The sequence below is a fragment of the Pezoporus occidentalis genome, unplaced genomic scaffold (genome assembly GCF_034315485.1).
Source record: "Pezoporus occidentalis ecotype Australia unplaced genomic scaffold, CSIRO_AGI_Poc_V1 ctg12, whole genome shotgun sequence".
Classification (NCBI taxonomy): Eukaryota; Metazoa; Chordata; class Aves; order Psittaciformes; family Psittacidae; genus Pezoporus; species Pezoporus occidentalis.
This window is the reverse complement of record NW_026912994.1, coordinates 180424-202247: the sequence shown is the minus strand read 5'-3', so window position 1 is coordinate 202247 and position 21824 is coordinate 180424. Positions and strand designations below refer to the sequence as shown.

Here is a 21824-nt window from a genome sequence, read left to right as displayed (position 1 = left end):
CCTCAGGTTTTGACCTAAGTGACACAATTTTCATTATTATAACTAACATAATGCAGTGTAACTACCAAGGAGCAAAAATCATGGGACTGTTATCTGACAGTGTTCAATGGATGCAAAAGAACACCCCAAAACATTTGCCCTTTTAATTATTTTCAGATCTAAAACTGTTAAGAAATTTCATGTCGGAGAGTAGGTGAGGAAAAAAAAAATCAACAGAAATTTGTCACCTACCTCATCAGATCCATCAGTACAGTCATACTCTCCATTGCATTTCAAAGATGCTGAAATACAGCCTCCACTTGCACACACGTACTCACTTGAAGAGCACATTGGAGATGCTGATTACAGACACATATTTTAGCATTAAGAAAAAGACAATTCATATATAAGTTGTTTTATAATTTATTTTCATCTGGTTAACATACTGAGTAAAGGTATACTTGTAGATGACCAGAGCTTTCCCAAACTATTTCATAAACTACTACATATTTGACAAAACTGGATTGTTGCATCATAAGTAAATTGTATAAGGATAGTGAAAGGATATTTGCATTTTATCACTGAGAATTGTTTTTTGCACTCCTTGCTACTTCTAGTGCCTAAGAAACCTTGATTTGTTGATTTATTTTATCCTTATTTCATTCCGATTCAGTCCTTACTAAATTTTATTTCTCAGCATTATTGAAAACAATACCTGGTTCACAATTTTTCTCATCCTCCCCAAGTTTGCAGTCTTCATGACCATCACATTTCCATTTTGCAGGTATGCATTGACTGTTGGAACACTGGTACTGATCTCTAGAACAGCTTGTTTCACAATACCTCTGGTACAATTAAAAAAAAAGCATATACAGGATAAGGAGTTTAATATAAACATTGGTAAATATACAGTTTATCACAGAAGTTACAGTCAATATTCCTCCACACTATGAAATACAGTCAGCCTTATAAAAAAAATATGTATTTGTAGATACGATTTGTGAAAGGTAGCTTGCACCCTCTAAGTAGATGGGAAGCAGCTGAGCACGAAAGAAGGGACAAAAGTGACATGAATGAACAGAAAAATAGCAAAGTCTTATCTAGTGAGTTTATGGTAAACAACAAATAGTCTGCATTGTTTTCTTGAAAAAAAACAAAACAAACCCCAAACAAACCCCAAACAAAACCAGAACACTGCTATGTGTAGAAAGAACAGTTCCCCAACCAGGACACAAAATATTTCCAGGATGGGAAGAGGTTCAAATTATTGCTAGGATAAAAAGATGCAGACTATTGCTAAATGACTTGATTTTATTTGTACATTCTCTTTTTTAGGATAACTATTTCAATAGGTTTAGATTTAATGAATTAAAGATATTTGTATATATGGATTGTGTAGAATCATCACTGCTGCTTTTTAAAATATTCATGTGTGGGAATCCATTCTCCAAAATATAAACCTACTTATATCCTAAAGAAGTATTTTTCCTGGAAGAAGCCTACCTCATCTGAGCCGTCTGCACAGTCATAGTCTCCATCACACCAGAATCTTGCTGAAACACAGTCTCCATTTGCACAAAGAAAGTCTTTCAAAGTGCAGGTTTGAGGCTCTGAATAAAGAGAAGTAACAACCCTAGGTTTATTAGCATTTCCATAAAATATTTTACACATAAACCCCCAAATTACTTAATGAATGACTACATCAAAGTCAAAACTTGCAAACTGTGAGGGGTTTTGTTTCTTTTTTTTTTTTTTTTTTTTCCTGTAGGATAGAGTTTCAAATAAAAATCTGTTTTCCAGAAATCAAGTATGGGAGGAAGCATGACAATATTCTCCTGACTTAAATACTGACAAAATTGTCAGAGAGATTTAAGAGAATGAGAATTTGTAAAAGTCAGTGGATAGTATAAAAGAAACTACTGTTGTCAATTCGTTAGAAAACAGAAAAGGAGGGAAAAAAAAAAGTAAGGACAAGGATGGAATTTTCAAATAATTTTGGGGAAACAGAAAGCAGATATTAGATTAAAAAAAACAAACAAACAAACAAAACAACACAAAACAACAACAACAAAAAAACAACAAAACCCAAAACAAAACCAAAAAACCCACCACAAAATTAAAAAAAAAAACAAAACCCCAAAAAACCCACAACAACAAAAAGCAACAAAACCATAAGGACTTTACAAATGGATAGGAGACAGTAAAGGTTGGAAGGTATGTAGGATATTTTGTAATAAATGGGTATGTTGTTCTACTCCCTGGGAAGAAACAAAACACAGGGAGGTCTGAAGTCATTATAAAAGGCAGGTGCAATAAATGGGAAGAGTAGGCACAAAATTAATTCAAGATACAGGCAAAGAAAACAGAAGCAGGCTGCAGGGAGTAACGAAGTAATCCTGAGAAGGTGAGATTGTCTGTTTCAGCCTATTTACTTCACTGCACAACTGTGCTATTTTGGTACCACTGCCACAAAAAAAAAACTGGCAAAGGGACCAGTGTGGAAGATTCCCCAGCAGAATAATATGTGCTTTCCTCCTAAAAATTAGGACAGCTACTGAAGACACTGGAAAAAATGAAGTTGATGTCTGGACTTTGGACCATTAGATTAAACAAAGGCAGAGAAGTAGCGGTGACTGAGGAGAACTTAAACAAGTCTCTGCATGCAATTTAAACTTTGCCAGTCAGAGACCTTTGGGAAAGTAGGACTGAAAAAGCAAACAAGGATTATTTATAGGATTATTTCCATTACAGCAAAACTTGCATTATGTAAATAATGTAAAATCAAGAATAAGGATCATTTAGTAAGACCTTTTCAACAGGGGAATGGGAAAAGCGTCAGGCATATGGTAAATGGCAGAGAATAAATCAGTGGAGCAAGGGTAAAAAAGAAAGAGGAAAGATTTGAAAGGAGACAGTACCAATGGACAGTAATGGACTAAGTAATGCTAAAGGGTCCTTTAGCTTGTTATGGATGGTGCAAGTATGAATGCTTTTGAAAAACGTACCGTTAGTGATCAAGGAAAGCAAACATAACATGAAAAGCTTCCAGTTGAGATTTGTTAAGTACCAGTATGAGATTATACTAGACATGAGTTGCACAGATCTAAAGTAAAGTTGAACTTGGTGTTTTTCCTGCATTTACAAAAATCAAAACCTGTTTCTAGAAAGGAACCATTTTAAAGAACCTTTCAGTCATTTTTCTTTCCCCTTGACTTCATAAAACATGTCAAAATGACTCTGTTTGTTTGAAAGTTGTTGGGAGAAATTTCATTTTTTTTTTAGGTTGGAACAACTTTTCATTTTGAAGCCGTAGGAAAGTCATAGTAAAGCAGATCTATAGCAATTGCATCAGTTCACCAGCAATATTGTATTTAAGTAAATCAAAGGCTATCATTTATACAGATTCTTAGATTATACACATACTACTTCAAATTACTTTCAAAGCAAAAGCTAATTGTATAAACATTAGCAAATCACTGACATTTGATTCTTTTTGTTGTCAATAGGCCAGGAAGAGAAAGTTCACAATATGATATATTATGTAAAAGAAATAATTTGTGGGGAAAGTAATTCACATGCAAATACCTTTGTTATGTTTCTATACTGATTTGCAAAATATAAGCAAATACATTTTCTACACTGCTAATGAATTATTTATAAACAGATCTGATTCTGGAAAAATGTACACAATGAGCTAACTTCTCAATTCTCTGCTTGCAAGAGAAATACATCTCTGCAGCTGAAATACATCTCTCTGATTTACATATGAACACAGAAGAGCACTTTCCCATCATTGCTCAGACTGAAAGGAATAAGTATTAATAGACTTCTGTATAACCAATGAAGGACAGCATCATTCAGCTTTCGCTTTATAAAAACACTGAACCTCCTTCCTGAGAAAAAGCATTTTTTGACTTATTGGTAAGAATTTAATTTGAAACACAGCACATAAGATGATCGATTTCTTTCACATTTTAAAGTCTGAAAATAATCTGTAGTCAACAGACATTTGCCATCAACTTAAATGATAGCAAGAAAAGGATATCATAAGAAACATTCAAAATTATTTCATATTTGGGGCTCAATTTCCCATTTAATAGACACAGATACTGCACTAAGTCATGAACTGAAAGTAGTTTTTAGGAGACTGATGTACTGATATACAAGTCTTAGGGGAAAAAAAATAACTTTTTTCTTAAAACATGAAGTTTGAAGTTATAGTGTAATTTTTACCTACATTTGTACAGGACAAATGTGTTTGCTCCTTGTGAGAATTCTGTCTTGTAACAACTGTTATAAAGCAGACTTTTAGAGAAATAATTTGTATAATAGGAAAGGTACATAGAAAAAGTAACAGCAATACAAACATGGGATATGAGCACCTCAACCAAAATGAGTAAGTGTACACTGACCTCCTGATTAATCCTTGCATTTGTCAGGAGATCACAATCATTTATAGAAATTGGGGGACATACATAGGCCACACTTTCTTGTGATGAATGAGCATTCATCAGATTTACTACTAGATAGTTGTGCTGGCTTTGAAACCTTTCAGTAAACTAAGACAGAGTATCCAGTATGATAAACATAACAGCGAAACAGTAATATCATGAGTTAAGCCTACAGGGCAATTAAGCCACATACAGCTACTCAGAAGGGCAAAGGTTTGAAAACTTGTGAGATGAGATAGTTTAACAGGTAAAGCAAAAGTTGTGTGCACAAGCAAAGCAAAATAGTCATTCATTCACTACTTCCCATATGCAAGCTGGTGTTTATCTGCTTCCAGAAAGGCAGGGCTTCATCATGTATTATGGCTGGGAAGATGAATGCCATCATTCATCAGAGTTCTGAACATTCCCCCTTCTTCCTTCTGTTCCCTGGCTTTTCATTGCCGAGTGTGACATCCTATGGCATGAAACATCCCTTTGGTCTGTTGGGGTCAGCTGTCCTGGCTGTGTCCCCACCCAACTTCTTGTGCACTCCCAGCCTACTCACTGGTGGGGTGGGGTGAGGAGCAGAAAAGGCCCTGACTGTGTAAGCGCTGCTCAGGAAAAACTAAAACATCAGATTGTCACCAACACTGCTTTGGTTACAAATACAGAACTGAGCACCACAGGAGATACTATGAAGAAAATTAAACCTATCCCAGCCAAAACCAGTACATATGACAAAATAGTAGAGGAGGAAAAAACAAATTCACCCTTCCTTATTGGAATTACAATTCCAATAATCTATTACAATACTGCTAAAAACTCTAACATGGAAAATCCTGAAACATGAATGCCTGTAAAGACAATTAAAGTGGTCATAGATGTTTTTTCCCCCCACACACACTTAATGTGGCATGCAGGAAAGATTTTCTTTACTTCTTTTAAGTAACTTGTATTTATCATTGTATTTCACCAAAACAAAGACAACACTTATTCTTTGTTAATCTAGGCATTAGACTGGTAGGTGTAGATAAAAGAAAAAAACTTTGGTACACATCACTTTATGATGTGAAAGTGACACATTTGCTTTTGGCAAGGTGACTTTATGAGACATTCCAGGTTAGTTCCTTTCAATATGCTGGTTTAAAACATTTTCAATTAAACGTTAAATAATTGCTAGTTCTCATTGCATTTTTGGGATACAAACTTATTCCAGGACAAAATTAACTAATTCGTTTTCTTGACAAATTGTAGGAGGAACACAAGAATGTTGAGAAGATTCTCCAGCAACAGTAATATTTTTACAATGATTGAATTAATGTCCGTCTACAGCATTATTACATTTGCTTTGCTTCAATGTTTACAGTATTATATTTTCTTTAATTATGTTCAATAAAATATTACCGTTGCTTTCTTTTCAGCAGCAATAAGATAGTAATTACTATGGAATTTTCCTTTTTTTCAGGTTCCCTGAATACTATTTTTGCTCTATTTTATTTCAAAAAATCCAAATAAACTCTGAAAGCAAATTTCCCCTTCAAAAAGATAGTACCTCAGAAGAGTTAAAAATGCATTCTACTTTGCTTAGGGCTAACTCAGTATGGACGTATAACTTTCCTTACCTATCTGGGAGGGTCCAAAGAACAATAGACTGTAAGACAACTACACTTAAATAACAAAGTCATAACAGGCACAACTATTTGCATTACATCACTAATATTTTTTCATACCTGTATGTGATACTTTTTAACACGCATTCTGTTTAATTTCTGATAACATCAGCAGGAATCCGTGTGTGCATGTAAAGAAGCTGTGTAGAGTTACTTCCACTGAATTTCTGTAATTCAATGAATTCAGTCTGCATTATTAAGAAACGACTCATTTTCTGATGTACTTGCCTGACAACCTTTTGTATATTCATGTATGCTATGAACAACTTATCATAATGCACAATGTAATGTATTTTGTCAAATGCTTTTGAAATTCTAATTTCGTTTAATTACACTTTATTACATAAGTGGCTTGACAGCCTATAAAGAATTTTATACATCTATTTCAAACAACGAAACAGTATTATGTATTTTCACAATGCTTCCAAGATTTGAAATTTTACAGTTGTGTCAGTAAACACCTACCGTATTTACTCTAAACAGCAGAATATATGGAATATTAACAAAAGTTAAGTGAATTATGCATTTGACAAGCAAAAGAAAATAAAAGTAAAATTAAAAAGTCATTCTAGAGTTCACCACTCTGGCCTTAAGTTTGATTCACTGGCTGTGTCTGCATACTCTCAACTCACTAATTCCATCCCTTGTAATTAACTACAGATGTCTTTTCTCCAAGTCTAGAGAACAGCCAAGAACTGAATATATAACTTAATTTTTGATGTGAAGAAAAAGATGGCAAGCTTAATATTTTTTTAAAAAAAGGAAACCAGGCAGATGATTGCTCCCTTGTTATCTTTTTTTTTTTCTTTAATTCACTTTCTACTATGATAATCTGAACTTTAAGGAAGAAAATTATTAACAATGGGTGATAAATACATCCCATGTCACATACGACAGATTTCAGATAAGATGTGTGACACTTGTCCCTGCCCATGGCAGGGGGGTTGGAACTAGATGACTTAAGGTCCTTTTCAACCCTAACTATTCTATGATTCTATGATTCCATAAATTGTATTTTGGTATGATTTTTTTCTTCAAATTTTCAAAACATTTTCTAGTCATGTAGATTAACACTGCTGCAGCAAAATAACATGTCTATTTTACTTTTATGTAAGAATAAAAGAATATGAAATAACTTCTCAGTATTTTAATATATATGAAAATTGAAAGAATACTACTAGCACTAATAACAAATCATTCAGTAAAATCTCTCACAAAGTTGAGAAATCTTTTGTGTGTCAACCCTACCCCCGGGTGTATAACAATAAATGGTTCTGAGTGATTACTGAACCAGATGACATTTTCCCCTTTAGATGACTTTCATGGGAAAACTACAGCACTATTGCTTGCAGTAACTCACATTTTCAAACATAAATAGTAATTAGAAGTCTCATGGTTTAAGTGAGTCAGTAACTCAGCATCACGCAGCCACTCGCTCACCTCCCCTCCTTCCCCACTTCTGGGTGGGATGGGGAAGAGAATCAAAAGAATGTAAACACCAGGGGTTGAGGTAGGAGCAGTCCAATAACTAAAACATAATATAAAACTAGTACTACTACTACTAAATAAGGGAAATAACAAGGGGAGAGAATATAAAACTGAAAGGTGTAAGGAAAAAAAACCAACAATAAACGCAAGTGATGCACAATACAACTGCTTACCACTCACTGACCAATGCCCATCCTGACCCGAGCAGCAGCCTGCCCCTCCTGGGTAACTTCTCCCATTTCCCCACTTTATATATTGGGCATGACGTGCTGTAGTATGGAATACCCCTTTGGCTAGTTTGGCTCAGGTGTCCTGTCTCTGCTTCCTCGCGACTTCCCGTGCCCCTCCTCAGTGGCAGAGCATGAGACTGAAAAGTCCTTGATGGGAGTAAGCATTACTTTAGAAACAACTAAAACCACTGGTGTGTTATCAGCATTGTTCTCAGACTAAAGGTGAAAATACAGCCCTGCACCAGCTACTAAGGAGAAAAATAAACTCTTGCAGCTGAGCCCAGGACATGGCTTTTCCTCACTGGCAGAGCATGAGAGATTGATCAGGGTAAAGGCTGAGTAAGCAACAACTAAAACATCAGTATTTTATCAGCACCGTTCGCAGACTAAAGCCAGATCTCAACCCTACACCAGCTACTAGGAAGGAAAAATAAGTGTTACAGCTGAAACTAGGAGAAAAAGGCAGACAAATCCACTTTAACATTTCAAGCAGAAAAAGCTAGTCTTCAGACATCTTGTATTTATAGATACTGTATCAAAAATTGGAGAAAGGGACAAACAGCACATACTCAGCATTAGAATGCCTAATTTATTATGATTTCTAGGTCATTACCTCTGAGACACTAAATACAGATTCATGATATACAATCAGGAATATACATTCAAGATTATCTACACAAGAAGATATTAATTTATTGTATTTCTAAGTACAAAAGAAATAAAGAACAGAAATGATTAACTGAAGACACTTGAGAAGTATTTTTAAAATTTCTCTCGAAATATTTTATAAAGGCAACAATCATGAGATAAAACCATGAAGAATTTGCCATTTCTTCCTGAGAAGCAGATCTAAATTAAATCACTGAAAGTGGTATTATAGAGATTTATTAGGCATTCGGGTGCTTCATTGTTAGGAGAGGGCTAGGCTAACAGAGGTACACTGAGTAACAACTATTTCTTAATGCAGTTAAGTATTATAGAAATGAATGTCTCATGATACAAAACAAGGCAAACCATCTCAGAAATATAATGAATGTAGGCCAAGGGGTAATGGCTTTAAACTGAAAGAGAGTAGATTTAGATTAGATACAAGGAAGGAATTCTTCACTGTGAGGGTTGTGAGGCACTGGCACAGACTGCCCAGAGAAGCTGTGGCTGCCCCAGCCTTAGAAGCGTTCAAGGCCAGGTTGGAAGGGGCTTTGAGCAACCTGGTCTAGTGGAAGCTGTCCCTGTCTGTGGCAGGGGCATTGGAACTAAATGATTGTTAATGTCCCTTCCAATCCAAACCATCCTATGAATCTATGAATGTAAAGGGCAAACAGAGTTTGATAAAACTTTATGGTTAACAAACATTTATCACTTTATCACTGAGCAGTTTTTTATGATTCTTATCCAGAGATCAGAAATGTGATGCATAACTTACTGACAAAAGTAAACTACTTGTAATACTTACTTTGAATTCATTAGATTATTGAGAAATCTTAGGTCAGGTGTTTTTCACAGCTAATACAGACTTATAGCTCTTTATAAGAATGAATAAAATTGGAGAATTTCAGCAATGGACATTTTCTATTCTGGTCAACTGATTTTCAACAGATGAGATGACATATCAACACATACAAGTGCAGTTTATCAAAATTGAAAAGCTTCCTCTAAACTGACTCCACTCCTTACAACATGCACTTTGGTAAAAGGTACTTACTACAGTTTTCTTCATCAGAATTATCACCACAATCATTTTGGCTGTCACATCTCCAGTGATCTGGAATACAGTTGTTATTTTTGCACTGGAATTCATGAGGCCCACAAGTTTTTTTATCTGCAATTAAAATGAATATTATTTACATTACTGAGGACAAAGAATCAAATTTGAAAGACTGCTACTAAAGTGTGACATGACAATATTGCTAAACACACTTAAGAAGGAGCAACCATTATCCTTGAAATGTTACTTGCAGAAATAATTTACTTTGCATACCACATGCAATAAATAGAATTAAGATTCTATTTATTCATTCATATCAAAAGAGATAACACTTATAAATTTGATGATAAAATTAAAATATGGACTGTATATACACTGTCACTTTGAGTAAAAAATTAAGAAGTGATCTCAAATTACTTTGGAGAGGGTATTATTTCACTGAAACTTAAAAATTGCATTGACTTTTCCTTGGATTTATCTGTAAGACTGTTTTACAAAGGATCAGATCACATTAAACCACAAGAATATTTATTGCAATATATACAAAATATTATTTCTAGAATGTTATGTTTAAAACTAATCATACCTGACAGAAAACTTTGTATTTGATTTATATTTTCACTTCTGATGTCTTGGATGGTAAGTCTATTTGTACAAAGTAAAACATTATAAAGCATATAAAGCTGAGCAGATTAATTTTCACAATGCAGTCAATTTTCAGTTAGCTTTCCTGTTTATAGAGTAGCATTGTAGCAAAGCCTCTTGGAGATGCATGAACATCCTGACCTCCTCCAGTAGGAAGGAGCTGCCTCTGTGTTTTATTTACATTATCTCTTGAGTAATTCGTTCAGGTTCTAAGGACTGAGATGAGATCAAGTAAATTAAAAAGTTATCAGTGACATTTTATTTGAAGAATAAAAGAAAGCTTGCTTTGTAAAAGCCTCAATGACATATTTAAAATTATGTGTCACTGTGATGAAATTGCAATAGAAAGTTTTTAAATTTCTGTTAGGCTATTTCATAACATGTCATTTTGTTATCATGAGAACTCAATGAGTTCTAATGACTGACAGAATGAAGCAGGAATGAAACACTAGCTTAAATCAACCTGCATTCTCAGCCTGTGAAATGGAAAGGACCACAAACTACAGGTATTAGATTTGTTACTATGGCCCAAACTGCTGCTTACTGTGCTTTGGTTTAGGTGTGGTTCTAAAACTAGTGTTAAAACTATATTTGAATATCAAGAAGATGGAAGTGAATGGTGTTGCAGCTCAGTTGTGTGCACTCAAAAATTTGGTCATTATAATAATGCTTTTTGCATTTATTCCTTATTTGCTGCCAATACTGTAAGTAGTTTTCTCCCACAGTACTTTTTTCCTATGATGCTTCTTAAGATGACAGCCTAACATTTCAGTCATGACATTTCAAATACTCACATTGGTAAGAATTTATAAAAATATCTAACATTACAAAACATGAAAAAAGACAAGACACTGGTAATTTTTTTCCGTAGCTTTGTAAAAGATCAAGTTTCAAACCAGAAATCCATCCTACAGTGATTAAAGTACTTCTAGTAAAGTCTACAATTTCTCATAAACATATCTGCCCACAAAATGAATCCTACATCTAATCAGTAATACACAGAAGCCAGTGATGGATTCTTTTGAATGAAAGATTCCTTTATTTTAACTACCTGCTAGGATGAAGAGAACATGAAGTATATGTTTTCGTATTCTTCATGAAGTATTATCTAGTCTCAAGGATGCATTTTTGAGCATTGCATCTTTACATTTGTGAAGAAAGGTTGGATTTTATTTATTTATTTATTATTTCATCCAAGTTGTTGTGGTTTAAACCCAGTCAGGTAACTTGTTCACTCACTCCCGGTGAGTGGTACCGAGCTGACAGCAATCGTGGTCCGTGTCCGTCCCCCCCCCCACCGGGGTTCTCCCCCACTGCCGGAGGAACGGGGAGGAGGATCGAAAAAGTGCGACTCCCACGGGTTGAGACAAGAACAGTCCAGCAACCAATGTACACAAATCACCACCGCTACTATCAACTACAACAATGATAAGGGAAAATAACAAGGGAAGAGAATACGATACCACTGGCCAGGAGAACGAGTTCCACCCGGAAGCCCGTTTCCTTCCGGGTAACTCCCAGTCACCCCCCACCCCGGCCATGACGTGCTGTGGTATGGAATACCTCCCTGGCTAGCCCGGGTCAGGCGCCCCGTCTCTGCTTCCTCCCGGCTTCCCCTCCTCCCTGGCAGAGCATGAGCCTCACAAAGTCCTTGGTCAGGGTAAACATCACTTAGCAACAACTGAAAATATCGACTTCACCAACACTGTTCTCAGGCTGGAAGTCAAAACACAGCACTGCACCAGTTAACACAAAGGAAAAACATGACTGCTACTGCGGAACCCAGGACATTATCCACCCCTTATTCCATACCATTCACGTCATGCTCAGATCCCACATTTTCAATACACCATCGCTCTCCCATATATATACATCCATATACATACAGACCAAGAGGAAAAAATCATTTTCAGAGTGCATGGACCAATCCCTATAATACTGCCGAGTCCATTCGGTCCATGATGTTCAAAGTTCATTCTCTGTTGGGATGATGGCTGGAGGGAAGTCAGGGCCAGTCGCTGGTGACCTGGAGACATCTAGTTGATGGGCTATAAAAGCATTACACAGCAGGCAACAGCATACAATTGAGTTCACTGGCTGTTTTCCCCTAAAATCAAATCCCCTTGAGGTATACATCAGACTTCCCCATCTTCCCGCATTACCCACCAAGTCTATCCAGGTCCCTGAGCAAAAGCAATCCCATGAGTGGGTTTGCCTTTATCTGAAGCAGGAATTACCCAGACTGTCTTCCCCAGCAAATTCTTCATATGCACCACGGGAACTTTGTCCCCCTCTACAATATGTAACAGTTCTGACTGGGCTGGGCCAGCCCTGTTGGCAGATCCTCTGGTGTTGACCAACCAGGTGGCCTTTGGTAAGTGTGTATCCCAATGCTTGAAAGTTCCCCCACCCATTGCTCTCAGTGTAGTTTTTAACAGCCCATGGTACCGTTCGATTTTCCCAGAGGCTGGTGCATGGTAGGGGATGTGATATACCCACTCAATGCCATGCTCTTTGGCCCAAATATCTATAAGGTTATTCCGGAAATGAGTCCCATTGTCTGACTCAATTCTCTCTGGGGTGCTGTGTCGCCACAAAATCTGTTTCTCAAGGCCCAGGATGGTGTTCCGGGCAGTGGCATGGGGCACGGCGTATGTTTCCAGCCACCCGGTGGTTGCTTCCACCATGGTAAGCACATGGCGCTTGCCTTGGCGGGTTGGTGGCAGTGTGATATAGTCAATCTGCCAGGCCTCCCCATATTTATACTTCAACCATCGTCCTCCGTACCAAAGAGGCTTTAACCGCTTGGCTTGTTTAATTGCAGCACATGTTTCACACTCAAGAATAACCTGGGCAATAGTGTCCATTGTTAAGTCCACCCCTCGATCACGGGCCCATCTATATGTTGCATCTCTGCCCTGATGGCCTGAAGTGTCATGGGCCCACCGGGCCAAAAATAATTCACCTTTATGTTGCCAATCTAAGTCCATCTGAGCTACTTCAATCTTAGCCGCTTTATCCACTTGTTGGTTGTTCTGGTGTTCCTCAGTGGCCCGACTCTTGGGTACATGGGCATCTACATGACGTACCTTCACCACCAGGTTCTGCACCCTGGCAGCAATATCTTTCCACAGTGCAGCAGCCCAGATGGGTTTACCGCTGCGTTGCCAGTTGCTCTGCTTCCATTGCTTCAACCACCCCCACAGGGCATTTGCCACCATCCATGAGTCAGTATAGAGATAAAGTACTGGCCACTTTTCTCGTTCAGCAATGTCCAGGGCCAGCTGGATGGCTTTCACCTCGGCAAACTGACTCGATTCACCCTCTCCGTCAGCAGTTTCTGCAACTTGTCATCCAGGACTCCATACAGCTGCCTTCCATCTCCGATGCTTTCCCACAATACAGCAAGAGCCATCAGTAAACAAGGCATACTGCTTTTCACTTTCTGACAGTTTATTATATGGTGGGGCCTCTTCAGCGCGCACCACCTCCTCCTTTAGGTGACATTCCAAAATCTTTGCCCTCTGGCCAGTCCATGATGACTTCTAGAATGCCTGGACGACTGAGATTTCCTATTCGAGTTCGTTGTGTAATTAGTGCAGCCCATTTACTCCATGTAGCATCAGTTGCATGATGTCTAGAGGAGACCCTGCCTTTGAACATCCAGCCCAGCACAGGCAACCGGGGTGCCAGGCGGAGCTGTGCTTCAGTGCCAATCACTTCCGAAGCAGCTCGAACCCCTTCATAGGCTGCCAGTATCTCTTTCTCAGTTGGGGTATAGCTGGCCTCAGATCCTTTATATCCCCGACTCCAAAAGCCGGGGGTCGACCTCGAGTCTCCCCTGGAGCTTTCTGCCAGAGGCTCCAGGTAGGACCGTTCTCCCCAGCTGCAGTGTACAGTACATTTTTTACATCTGGTCCGGTCCGGACTGGTCCAAGGGCTACTGCATGAACTATCTCGCGTTTAATTTGCTCAAAGGCTTGTTGCTGCTCAGGGCCCCATTTAAAATCATTCTTCTTCCGGGTCACATGATAGAGAGGGCTTACAATCGAACTGTAATTCGGGATGTGCATTCTCCAGAACCCCACTGCACCCAAGAAAGCTTGCGTTTCTTTCTTATTAGTTGGTGGAGACATTGCTGTTATCTTGTTGATCACATCTGTGGGGATCTGCCTACGTCCATCTTGCCATTTTATTCCCCAAAATTGAATCTCCTGTGCAGGTCCCTTGACCTTACTCCGTTTTATGGCAAAACCGGCTTTCAGCAGGATTTGGATTATTTTCCTCCCTTTCTCAAAGACTTCTTCCGCTGTATCACCCCACACAATAATGTCATCAATGTATTGCAGGTGTTCTGGAGCTTGCCCCTGTTCCAGTGCAGTCTGGATCAGTCCGTGGCAAATGGTAGGGCTGTGTTTCCACCCCTGGGGCAGTCGGTTCCAAGTGAACTGGACACCCCTCCAAGTAAAAGCAAACTGTGGCCTGCACTCTGCTGCCAAAGGGATTGAGAAAAATGCATTGGCAATATCAATCGTGGCATACCACTTGGCTGCCTTTGACTCTAGTTCATACTGAAGTTCTAGCATGTCCGGTACGGCAGCACTCAATGGTGGTGTGACTTCATTCAGGCCACGATAGTCTACTGTTAGTCTCCATTCTCCATTAGACTTTCGCACTGGCCATATGGGGCTATTAAAGGGTGAGCGGGTCCTGCTGATCACCCCCTGACTCTCCAGTCTACAGATCAGCTGATGGATGCGAATCAGGGAGTCTCGGTTGGTGCGATATTGCCGCCGGTGCACTGTTGTGGTCACAATTGGCACTTGCTGTTCTTCAACTTTCAGCAACCCCACAGCACAGGGATCTTCTGAGAGACCAGGCAAGGTGGACAGCTGCTCAATTTCCTCAGTCTCCAAAGCAGCAATACCAAAAGCCCACCGGTACCCTTTTGGGTCTTTGAAGTACCCTCTCTTGAGGTAGTCTATGCCGAGGATGCATGGAGCCTCTGGACCAGTCACAATAGGGTGCTTTTGCCATTCCCTCCCAGTCAGGCTGATTTCAGCCTCCAGCACAGTCAACTCTTGGGATCCTCCTGTTACTCCAGAAATATAGATGGGTTCCACCCCTTGACAGCTTGATGGCATCAGGGTACACTGTGCACCGGTATCTACTAGAGCCTTATACTTCTGTGGGACTGATGTGCCAGGCCATCTGATCCACACAGTCCAGTAAATCCGATTGTCCCCTACCTCCACCTGGCTGGAGGCAGGGCCCCTCTAATGGTCGTCACAGTGTTGGACACTTAAGTCGTGTTGAAAGGGATTATTCTTCGTTATCACAGGAGCTGGAGTAAAATCAGCTCTTCCATTCCATCTGGGAAACTGCTCACCAGAGACTGAAGCTGTAGCTCTCATGGGACGATCAGTCTTGGCCCTTGCTCCCCTCTTCAGTTCACTCACCCGTTCCTCCAAAGCTGAAGTAGGTTTTCCATCCCACTTTGTCATGTCTTCTCCGTGATCCAGCAGGTAAAACCATAGGGTACCCCGTGGCGTATACCTCCTGTATCTCCTCTCTTGAACAATAGGACGCCTTTTGTTAATAGCTGAGACGTGTGTTGGTACACATGAGGAGCTGGATAAATCAGATAGATTGTCCCTCAATTGTTTGAGGTCCTGGGACAGTTTTTTCACAGCTGAGATGATGGAAGGGGTGAGGTTGTCTTCGAACTCTCGGAGTTTATGAACCATTTCATCCACTGTTAGTGGTACTATGTCATTCCAGGTCACTGTTGCCAATGAATGGGCATATGATGACGGTGCATTCCGTGTAAGTTTTCGCCACATGGGTTGTGTACATTCAACTTCATCTGGATCTATAGGTGTATCCCTGTTATTCGGCTTGATGTGATAGATCATCTCTACGATGGCCGATTCCCTCAGAGACTGGATGCCTTTGTCTATAGTAGTCCACTTGGCCGAACGACTCTTAACATCGTCCTTGTACGGAAACCTTTCTTTCACAGCTGCCAAGAGCCGCCTCCAAAGGCTGAGGGACTTTTTCTCTCTTGCAATTGCTTTGTCAATTCCCCCTTCTCTAGCAAGTGATCCCAGCTGCTTGGCTTCTGTACCTTCTAGTTCGTGACCATCGGCCCCATTGTCCCAGCATCGGAGTAACCAGGTGATGATGTGCTCCCCTGGTTGACGGGTAAAATCTTTTCGCATATTCCGCAGCTCGGTTGAGGTCCGAGGTCGAGAAGTTACCTCTTCTTCTTCTTCTTCGTCATGTGATGATGACTCCTGATCAGATTCTGGACCGGGTGGTGAATTCATTGGTTCTTCATCTCGCTTCACCCTTTTTGCCTCCTTTTTACTTGTTCTCTTGCGTACAGGGGCAACCGATATTGGAACAAAGTGGTCCTCTGGTTTGGCTGCAGTGATTATCACTGGGAGTGGTGTAGCTGCTGTGCTTGGAGCTGGGGTAACCGCACTGTCTGTTGCAGTTGAAGTTTGAACAGCTGCTGTACTTGCCGCTGGGGTAGCTGCTCTGTTCATTGAGGCCAAAGTTTGAGTAGCGACTGTACTTGTTGCTGGGGGTGGTGTAGCTGCTGTGCTTGGAGCTGGGGTAACCGCGCTGTCTGTTGCCGTTGAAGTTTGAGCAGCTGCTGTACTTGCCGCTGGGGTAGCTGTGCTGTTCATTGCAGCCAAAGTTTGAGTAGCGACTGTTGCTTTGCCCTCAGATCCACCGACATTCTTTTCCTTTTGAAGGTGCTGGATAGTGTTGAACAAGGCCCTATAAGCATAGGCCAAGCCCCAGCACGTTGCCGTGATTTGTCCATCTCTGGTATGGCCAGAATGACCACAAACCTCATTTAAGTGTTTTACTAATTCTTCTGGATTTTGTAGTTGTTCGGTAGTGAAATTCCAAAGTACTGGAGGGGCCCACTGACCTAGATACTTGCCCATACTGTCCCACACACCCTGCCACTCATGGCTGTCCAGCCTCAGGGAAAATCTCTCGGTCCTCCTACATCGTCGTTTGACCCCAGACAAGACCCAAACCTGACTCTGCTCACAAAGTCCTTGGTCAGGGTAAACATCACTTAGCAACAACTGAAAATATCGACTTCACCAACACTGTTCTCAGGCTGGAAGTCAAAACACAGCACTGTACCAGCTACCACAAAGGGAAAAAAAATAACATGACTGCTACTGCTGAACCCAGGACACAAGTGCAGTCTAAACTTATGATTACCACTTTAACATTCACCTTTCTTTTTTTTTTTTACTCTATTTTTACCAAACACCAAGAAATATTTACATTTTTTCTATACAAAACATTTTGCATGTTTGTAAGGGTCTCTCTTCATTTTATAAATCTGAAAGCTTCTTTTGGGTTGACTGATCTCTCATAACAGCATACACTTGACAATGCCTTATGAACTAGATTTGCTTCTCTTTTATTTCCTTCTTTACATTAATGAGAGCCAAGGAAAAAACTAGAATACTGGAACTAAGATATAACAAAGCTGAAGATTCGGGAACTTGTATAACAAATATCTAATCTTTGAGAAAGACCAATTTACTCAGCTCAAAGGAACTAAAGCAAGAATTATTATTTTTTTTTTTTTTTTGAATTGTGGAACCCTGAAAAGCATGCACAGGCTCACACACATTTTCATTGCTGTCTTCAATACTAAACTGCTTTCCATTTTTCTTAAAATGAGACTACCTTAAAACATGAACGTTCAGATAAGAATGGTACGAAGGCAAAGAATTTATGTACTGATAACTAAATTTTCATATTTCTATCATCTCCAAACTGTTATTAAGAGATTCATTGATCTACTGGAATAGACAAAGGCCCCTTCTCAGAAATTTGTGTTACTGCCTGAGGCAGCTGTTGAGTGGTTGGGGTTTGTCTTCCCTGCATACTGAACTGGGAATGTACTTTAGATAGTACAATCAAGATTCTGACTGACCATGAGGAAAATGGGATGAAGGCTTAAAATGGAAAACAAAACAAACACCCAAAATTATATATGCATCCTAAAAGCATTTCCATTCAAACATCAACTGCCATGAATTAAAACATTATTTTGTTATTAATTGCACTGCACTACTGTTTGGGTATTTTGATTCCATACACATGCACATTTGTGCATTTGTCTATGTGTGTGCCTGAGAAGGATTAAATTCAAAATGAGAAGAAACTCACTTTTGATCAAGGATCAGCTACCTGTTCTAGCACTTGGCAGATTGTCATTGATGCCTGATACAGGAAATTATAGGTCTGCTGAGGAAAGTTTAAGTTTATACAGCATCCTTCATCACTAGAAAAAAACCTGCTTTGGCTCTTTAGCTTAGAAATAAAATTATTTTTTAAAAATGTGAGGAAGCAGGATACAGTCATACTAATGTTGAAAATTATGCTAATAAAGACCTGAAATACATATAACTTTTAAAGCAGATTATAGTCACTTTCTATGACCACACACAGCTTTCTTCAGATTCTGACTCAAACAGGGACTTTTCTGATGTAAACTATTAAAAGTTGTGAGTGAAGACTACCATAATATAACAGCTTCTCTTAATTACCTAGACAGAAAGCATGAATTAACTCTACCTACTGTTCTTTGAAAACCACCCTACACTAATTAATAAACATACATTTCCTAATTCTATTACAGGTGTCTGAGTTGGAAAGTAACCACAGAAGACTAAATACATTCAGATTACTTCTAACAAATTTACTCAATATAGTATCTCCAATAACATACAGCGCCAGATGTTGACTAAGCAAAGTACATGTGACTATGCAGCACTGAAGCACAAAAGATTATCCTTTACACAAGTTTTGCATTGTAAGCATTTTAGAAATTAAGTAGAGATGATACCTAGTACTACATCGACATATGCAGATCTTTATTACATGTAGATCTTTATTATACTCAGCTTGCAGCTTCAGAATTTAATTCGATCAAAATTGTTCATAAAAATAGCCATCTGAAAAAAACCCAAAACAATGCTGAAGTCCAAACAGTGTTGAAATTACTGCTACCATTAGGTCATTTAAACAAATACTAAAATTATGGGAAAGTTTAAAATGTTCTTCTGAAGATATCTTCTGAAGATATGTGTACGTAACTATGTTAGGCAAAGAGATTGTGAATATGGATAAATTGTTCTATCTCCTACCAACACAAAAAATAAAAGCATTGTATGCAGCTAGCAGATTTGAAATAAAAAATTAGGTGTATTTTCAGGGCAGTGTATAATTAAGCTGCAGAACTCCTTGTTGAAGCATGCTGTAAAACTTTACAAATGTTAAAAGAGACTGAAATCCATCAGGGGTACTTGTACACAGGGCTATATTTGACTCACAATATCCAGATTCTCAGATTGCTAGAGGGTGGAATAGTATGTCAGGGAAGTTTAAGTACAAGCCTGCATGGCTCACATATTCTTCCCTAGATACTAGGTTTCAGTCACTGCCAGAGACAGAACAAAAGGCAAGATAAGCCTTACATATGAACCGGCAAAAACTAGTTGCATATATTGTGATTGAATAAGTCTGTTTAACATGGGATTGCATGCACTGCACCTCTATACCATTTTATTGTTTGAGTAGTTTGGAGGTTATTTTTTCTATTGGCTGAAAGGATGAATAACAGTGAACTATCTATTATAAATACAATTTTTCCTCTTCAGCATTAGCTTTGTTTTTTCTAATTATTTGCTTTTAAACTTTGTGTCTTGATATTATTAGCTGAATTATTTTAAGACCCTTTGTGCTGTATCGTTTGGGCTTGCATGGGTTGCTCAAAATACAAATTCACAGTTTGGAAGCTTGGAATGCTCTCCAAATCAGAAGAAAAAAACATGCTGGGCATCAAGGTGATGGGAGACAGCACAGGAGAAAGCACCTATGAAGTAGATCAGAAGGTGAACAGTGCAAGGCTGGTTCTGTAATAGCCAAGAAGGGGATATAAAGTGTATCTATGGCAAACGTTCATCTCTCTTGCACATACTGTTTTCTCAAGCCAAATGATTTCCTGGATTGCAACTTCTCTCCAGTTGATATGATTACCTAGTTTCCCCTTCTTGACAATTCAAATGATGGTTTTCTGATTTTCAGTGTTGTGGAAGAGTTCAGTTTCCTAGGCATATTTACCAGCTCCAACATTTTCATATATGTGCTTGTGTCAATTGCTTGAAACATATCCATGAAAATTTGGTGCTCTCAGCACTTTATTCTTACAGCCTGCCATCTCAGAATATTTTTTCACCTTTTTCCTTGTGTCTTGAAATTTCCACGAGTTTTTCTGCACTTGGTGAGTATGTGTCTTGCACTGACATCCAAGTTCAGTGATTTTTCCAACAACACTGATCCACTTACTCCAAATGATTATCTGTAATCCATTTACCACGTGGACATTTATATTTATTACTTTATTTACTGCAAAAGTTGACTCAGTACTTTCCAAAAACACAAGTAATGAATGACTGAGAACAGCTACTACTACTATATAGTGTAATACCTTTCTCTTTTCCAAGTGACGATAAACAGCATACTAGGTGTATACAATAAAATATCATGTACAGCTTTGTGAGTAGTCTTAGTAATTTTAGTTGTTTCTGCAGAAATATAATCGACTCACCTGTTCTGTCAATGAGAAGCATACTAAAAACTGTAGAGTTATACTTGTGATCTAATAATGAATCTTCAAAAGAGCAATGAATGAAATTCTTGCATTCAAAGCTAGTACTTATGTTCTAAAAAATCTGTGCCAGTGGGGTAGAACACTGTGGTTCTGAATATTGTGCAAAATCTGATTGACATTAGGGCTTGGTTTGGTAATGGTGCAGTTCTGTCCTTGATCTTCTCTGCAGAGAATCCGCCTCCTCAAACTATCAAATTTAACTACAGAAGTTTCATAGCAGTTTCATTGGCGGTTCTTGGAGAATTCCTATGGGGATGCCAAGTTTGTGGGGTGGTGTGTTAGGGCATGTAACTACCTAGAGCTCACAGGGAGAAGCAGAAGTTGGTCATATCAAGTTGGAATCTGCTCTGGACCCTTCTGCACAGCTAGTCTTAAATAACACCATTTGCAAATTACAACTTTTTTCACTATTTATGAACTCCAGCAGCAACAAATTATGCAGAATAAATTGACAGTAGCCGAATAATACTGTGAGAAAAATCAAGAATGTCATCATATTCTAAATGAGATACTCATTTACAGCTCCTGTCAATAACATAATAGTATAATATGAAGTTTGATCAGACTATATGAGACTACTTACATAAAGTTTTCCATTCAACAAGAACTGCATGAGCCAGACAGAGCTATCATATCAGACAGGTATTACCATACATTGAAAGAGGACATATTGAGGGGGTTGATTATGTCCTTTCATTAAGTTTTTTCAAAAATGCCAAGCTACAGCAATACATTCTAAACAACTGGCGTACTCACCACAATTAGCTTCATCTGATCCATCGGCGCAGTCTGGGTCTTCATCACATACCCACAACTTAGAAATGCAGTGTTTTGTTGTTTTGCACTGGAAATGGTCAGGAGAACAACTGTTTTCAGCTGTAAATAAAAGGATCCCAAATTAAAAATAGAAATTTCTGCTAATAGAAAAAAAATACTTGTTTTAAAGAAAAAAATATT

The 21824-nt window shown here is 38.7% G+C and overlaps 1 protein-coding gene across 1 annotated transcript in view; it reads right to left on the bottom strand.

The window, feature by feature from the left end:
* Positions 1-21824, bottom strand: part of LOC134156941 (low-density lipoprotein receptor-related protein 1B) — a gene marked incomplete at its 5' end in the record, with an annotated part of 264744 nt that overhangs the window by 68185 nt on the left and 174735 nt on the right. Inside the window, 5 exons of the mRNA XM_062605389.1 lie at positions 232-338; positions 695-824; positions 1483-1589; positions 9500-9616; positions 21624-21743. Of these exons, the coding sequence (XP_062461373.1) occupies positions 232-338; positions 695-824; positions 1483-1589; positions 9500-9616; positions 21624-21743 (581 nt within the window). The remainder of the gene's footprint in view (positions 1-231; positions 339-694; positions 825-1482; positions 1590-9499; positions 9617-21623; positions 21744-21824) is intronic.